Source organism: Pseudonaja textilis, chromosome 2 (assembly GCF_049901715.1).
Source record: "Pseudonaja textilis isolate UNSWEBS1 chromosome 2, rPseTex1.2, whole genome shotgun sequence".
In the NCBI taxonomy this organism is placed as follows: Eukaryota; Metazoa; Chordata; class Lepidosauria; order Squamata; family Elapidae; genus Pseudonaja; species Pseudonaja textilis.
The window spans coordinates 109,711,568-109,717,567 of NC_141991.1; the positions used below are offsets into that span (position 1 = coordinate 109,711,568).

A 6,000-nucleotide genomic window follows, 5' to 3' on the forward strand; every position below is an offset into this window, starting at 1 on the left:
GCTGAATACCACCTCTGATTAGCAATGTTTAGTGTAGTTTTTGGTCAATTGGGTGAACAGATAATAGGGAAAGATATGACAGAATGTGAGAAGAGGAAAGGAACCACCAGCTTGCTCCTATTTCAAATCATCTACCACAGAGACAGACAAAAACCTCTGGTGATCAGATGGGGCTGGAGGCTCTCATGAAGACATGCCCATGTTTGTATATGAAGATCTGCCTTATTTTTTTTTTTTAATGATCAAACCTAATACTGCGCGTGCTGATGCTCTCTCCGCTCTGCTCCTTGCCCACCTGTCATCTCACCCATCTCTTTGCGCTGAACAGCTGCTCTCCACCACTGTCACAAAAATGCATCCATGAATGTGCAGTTGTATGGAAGAAAATGTCCTTGATCTCTTTTCAGGTTTCTACATGACAGTCCAATTGCATCTCCCCGAAGCAATGACCCAAATAGTTCTATGCTTTCTATTTCCAGCATGGGCAGGCATTTCAAAAACTTGCAAGTTGGTTGGCCCTTCCCATCCTCTTCTAAAGAATACTCTTTATCAAATAGAAGGTGAGGAAAGGCCATGATCTCTGGTGGTTTGTGTATACACCCTTTAGCTAATGTTGTGTAGGACTTGGTAGTAACTGTAGGGTGGGAGAAGGCATTCACGGTAGCTTTAAAGGTACAGGAAGAGTTCCCAAGCATTGAGATGCAGCCAAGATCAATCACATTCAACATTCACGTAGTAATAACTCATGGAGTAGCTTGTTTGGGGAGAGCAAAAAATCAGGATCATTTGAAAAGTTGCAGCGTAGAAGATTCATTCAAATCTATACACAAGAATCTAATCCAGAGTTCCCCACATTTATGGCTTTGCAGATGGGTGGGGAGGGGGGGAGAGAGGAGGGTGAGCATCAGACAAACACTGCACACAAAACTCCATTTGTGTGAGTAGCGTGCACATGCGCTTGCCACTCACACAAATGTTGCATGCTTGCCTGCTGTTTCACAAGTGAGGGAGCACAAAGGTGCTCAGCAGCTCTTTCCATGGCCTTGTTACAGTCCTGTCACAGCTCATGAGTGGGCCGTGATTGCAGATCTCTGATCTAGTCAACTAACAGCACTAAATTGGCATTAGATAACAGGCAATAGAATTCAAGGGAGGTGGTTAGAATTTGATCACTTGCGGCAACCCAAGGACTCTAAACTGATGACACATTTAACTCTGACTCCCCCCCCCCCCCAGCTCTGCTTGCTCTTCTCCTACAGGGAAGGGATGGCACACAACCTGATCAGGGGAGCAAGGATATGATATCAAGCACTTGTAGAAATGCAAGCATGCTGAAGTTCACCTGCTTGATGAAGCTAGATAGGCCTGTGATGAGAAAAAGCCAATCTGACTAACCTCTTCTGAAGGTAATGTTTGCACTCAAAGAAAACAAAGGGTTTGTTAGGATGTAGGAGAATTTTTCTCAGGGATACGTTTGAATTGACCAGGAAACCTTGCACTGGTTGGTTTATTGACAGTGCTGGAGGCAAAGATAGGCTTCAAGAGGGAAGAGGTTACAGTCCCCCTTTATACATTTATGCAAATTAGGGTACACAATGACGGGATCCTCAGCAAGGCATTTGGTTAGATAAAGACAAGAGCAAGTATTTGAATATAAATGTGCCTAGGGAAGTCACTGAGCCAACTGAGTGCATTTTGAGGTGGTAGGGCAGGACTACAAGGACAGGGGAGCGGGATGCTTTGAAAGAACAAGGAGGAAATATTCCAGGAAGATAATTTCTCTCTAAGGAGGAACCTGCTTTGGCTTTCTTGGAGCCCCAGGACTGCAGTTGAGGCCTAAATGCGGTGGCAGCTGGTTGAGACTGGTGAAGATTCTGGACCTCTACTTCAGGCCCAGCCCTAGGGATAAAGGAGAATGCTGCTGTGATTGGGGTGGGGAAATAGATGAGTATGAGAAGTTGGCAACATTTGTCAGAGGCAGCCGCAGCACTGAGGCTGAAATCTGGCAGCTGGCTGAGACTGCTAAAGGCTCTGGGCTTCTACTTCAGGCCCAGCCATGGGGTTTCCACTGGCAAGCCCCACAGTGTGTGATTGGGTTGGGGTAGCTGAGGCTTTGCACCACACTGCAGCATTTCTCCAACCTTTGTGCAACCTGCACTCGGCCTGCCAGGGCTTCTCCCACCCCACTGAGGCACCCCACATCCCTTACTTGGAACTCCATCCGCTTAACAGCCTGCAAGGACAACTTCAACTGGAAGTGCCATGATTGCAGTTGTTGAATGAAGTCATGCAATGTCCTGCATAAGAACTGCTTCACTCAACAACCAAGATTCTGGTCCAAATCAGTTGTGATCATACGTTGAGTACTACCTGTATGCAAGACTTGATTTATTGGGGGGGGGGGGGGGGTTTTTTTTGGGGGGGGGGGGGGTGCGGGGTGTTTTGGGGGGTGGGGGGGGGGCGGGGGGGGGGTGGGGGGGGGGGGGGGGGGGGGGGGCCCCGGGGGTTGGGGGGGGGGGGTGGGGGGGGGCCGGGGGGGTGGGGGGGGGGGGGGGGGGCCCCCCCCCTTGTCAAGCTCCCAAAACAGGAAACTTCCAAGTATATTTCTTTATTGTTCCCCACCTACAGACAAAATCTTGCCCAACTCAAGGAAACTACTATCCACATTACCTCTTTCTCTCACATAACCTGTCTGAATTGAGTTGTCGTTTACTCCTCTGGGGTGTATTTCTTCCCACTTCCTTACTATACTCTATCACATTTATTCACTTTAAGACAATGAACCATACTGGTAGAGAGGTGATATGATTTACTATTTCCATTTTTCTGTCTTTGGAAGCAACTAGAACTGGTGGTTGCAATCATTATAGCTCAAGAAATTACACATTAAAGCTACTACAACAGTAACATGTTAAATATGCCCAAACCCAGTGTTTTCTTGTCTACGTTTGTAATAGGAAGGACCTAAGGCCACTGCATTGGTCAATAATTGTAAAATCTGGGGGCTTTTTCTATTCTGAGAATGAGTTTGCAGTTTCTACTTTACCAGTATGTCAATTTGGGGATTAATAATCATGTGTTTTCTTTTTTTAAATTAAGCAAGATCTGACCTCTTCCTCTTCACAGTTATTTCAACAGAATGCCAGGGGCAAAATAAATCTCCAAGGTCTGTGATTGAAATGAGAGTGAAACACGATTCTGGAAACAACTTAGAAAGAGAAGTTATACTTTTGTAAAAAAAAAAAAATCTTACTTAAACAAGAGCAATGAAACTTTTCTATGGCTTGCTTTGGACTTTATTTCATGGTGAGAACTATTGAAACTGGGGAGTAATTAGATTTGGGTTCAGCTACCTGCAACAAAGATATACGCATGTTGGACAGTTTAGCCAATGATGTGGAGCACAGTTTCTCTCTGGTCCTTTTGGCAGATGACAAAATTGTGAAAGGAAGGCAGAAATACAAATATAGAACATTACAATCTAGGGACACCCATTTATGTTTCCTGGTCGAATTGCACTAGAGAAACTACAATGCGAGATAGAAATGTGTTAGAAGCTTTTGACTACAATGGCATCAAGGAATTCAGGTAGGACTGGGGGATGTTTTAGTCTACTAATCTGATGGCAGCTGGTCTCAGAATACAACTGAAAAATTGATGGGTAAGCAATATACCAGTTTTTTCCTAAAAAAAAAAAAGAATGTATAGCCATTTAAACACCATTCTAAGTAAGTAATATAGATCCATTCTTTTTCAAACATTTTTTGTGTGGGGTCAAAGGCAATTGTTTTACTTTGAATTGATGTTGCTGTTTCATGTCCATGGTTCAGTTTGTTCTATTTTTCTTAACCATCCTATGTCTGGCAACCTTTTTCAGCCTATTTTCATACATCCTGAACCTCAAATCTGACATAATCAGGGATATTTAAAAGAAGAAAAAAATAGCCAGAAGCCTTGAGGAAGTCTGTGTAATAAGATAAAGAAGAAATGAAGCGAAATCAAAGCCTATGACAATGTCTGGACAACTAAAGATTAAGACTGTAAAAGGAATAAATATAAAACTGGCTTATTCGATCAAGGTTAAAATAAGATATATTGTTATTTCTGGCTACTCCTTTTGGATTTTCTGCTGATGAAAGGACTGAAAAAATGTTTTTTGAGTTTATGTATAGATAAGAGATGGGATACGGGATAAAGGGATAAATGTTTATATAACCTAAGAGAGGATGAAGAATTACTAAATTTTAAACTTGTGATGAAAATTGGAAGTTACTTCTTAATATATTTCTTTTCTCTTTACTATGCTCTTACTTTTTTATTTCTTCTTTTCCCCTTGCCCTTTTTAGTCTTTCTGTTCTCTTTTCTTTCCCTAAATTTAGTTTATATATATATATTTATAATAATCCAAATTCTTAATAAAAAAAATCAGCAAAAGGTTTTTACGGGAATGGATTAGTGAAATGAGATTGACCAAAGAAAGCCTCCTGCAGTATGAAAGGCAACACTGATTATCATCCTTTCTCTAGTGGAAAATCCATTTGTCTAAAATAAACATATTAAAATGGTAATGCATTCATAGGAAAAATGTGCATTAACAAGCCTTCAGTAGAGATAGTTATATAAATAAGAAGGACAAGCTGTGCTCTGTTCCAATGTCAAAAGAGAAGAGGGCTTAGCAGTGGTGTATTCAGCAGACTAAGCATGTGCTTGGGGCACCAGGCCCAAAGGGGGCACCACAAAAACTTTTAAGTTTTAAGCTTGGCTTCGTTTGTACAGTATGTACAAAGGGAGGGGGCACCATGATCCGTCAGTGCTTAGGACTCCAGTGAGCTTTAATCCACCACTGGGGCTTAGAAGAGATCCCACAGAGATCGGGCACGTTCTTGAAAGCTTCCTTTTCCTTCCTCCTGTTTTCCAGGCTTTCCTCTTGCCCCACTCATTTCTCTCATTTTCCTGGCCCGATTTTCTCAGCAATGGGGCTGCCTGTGAAATCTTCTTCTCTAAAGAAGTTTCGTTCACTCTTGAAATAGGATGTTAATCATTTGTCCTGCTCATTCTTTGGTTTGTTTTTAATTCGTTTCCCCCTTCTTGCGGATTGCTACGCATCTTTTTTTTTTTTTTCCCCCTTCTCAAATGGATGCTATCATCTATGAATGCTGCTTGCTGAAGAGGGATTGCAAGGAGGCACTCGGTTCAGGCACTGGAGAGGCTGATTCATTTTGTCGACTACTGCATTTCAAATTGAGGGAAATCCATGACGGACTCTCTTTAAGGAAAATGATTATATAAATCAGCTTTGACTAACATGGTGTTCTTCAGACATCTGGGACCAAATTTAATAGTTCACAAGCCTTCTTAACTGGGGGATAACTGAAGATGAACCCTTCTGAAGAGCAATCTGTTTAGGGAAGATGAGTAAATCCTTTCCTCTTTCTCCAATTAATTTCATGCAGGCTACAGAGACTTAAGTAGAACTCTAGACGCCTTGTATCGTTCTGGGGTCTGTGTTATTTTTATTTTAAGTAAAAATGGTTGTAACTGTTTTTCAGTTTGCTGGATGCTGGAGGCTCCTAAATTAGTGATTTCATCCCTTGGGGGCTCAGCAATTATCTCCTGCAAATATAGAAGAGGGGATGAAGAAGCTGTCAAGTATTGGTGCAAAGAAGGAAGTTTTAGATTCTGTTCTCGTAACCGCACCATCCGAACAACAGGAGCAGAGAAAGAGGTGAAGCAGAATGGAATGTCCATCAAAGACAACCATGTACGTCTTGAATTCAATGTGGTCATGGAGAACCTCACTTACAATGATGCTGGGACTTACTTATGTGGGGTGGAGAGAAAATATGACACCTGGAAGCCAGTGGAACTCATCGTGCTTGCAGGTATGCTTTTGCTGTAGTTATTAATTTGGGAACAGAGTCATCATGCAACCATAGGAAGACAGTGCACTGTTGTTTCTATCTAAACACTAGAACTGTATACAGGTGGTCTTTGACTGAC

General features: G+C 42.4%; 1 protein-coding gene across 1 annotated transcript; it reads left to right on the forward strand.

Annotated features, from left to right (window-relative positions):
• The first annotated feature begins 3,175 nt into the window (after positions 1–3,175).
• On the forward strand, positions 3,176–5,899 carry LOC113437243 (CMRF35-like molecule 7). Its single transcript, XM_087923177.1, has 2 exons — positions 3,176–3,306; positions 5,550–5,899. Exons 1-2 carry the CDS (start codon positions 3,267–3,269, stop codon positions 5,897–5,899), a joined length of 390 nt encoding a protein of 129 aa, XP_087779303.1. The 5' UTR covers positions 3,176–3,266.
• The last annotated feature ends 101 nt before the right edge of the window (positions 5,900–6,000 follow it).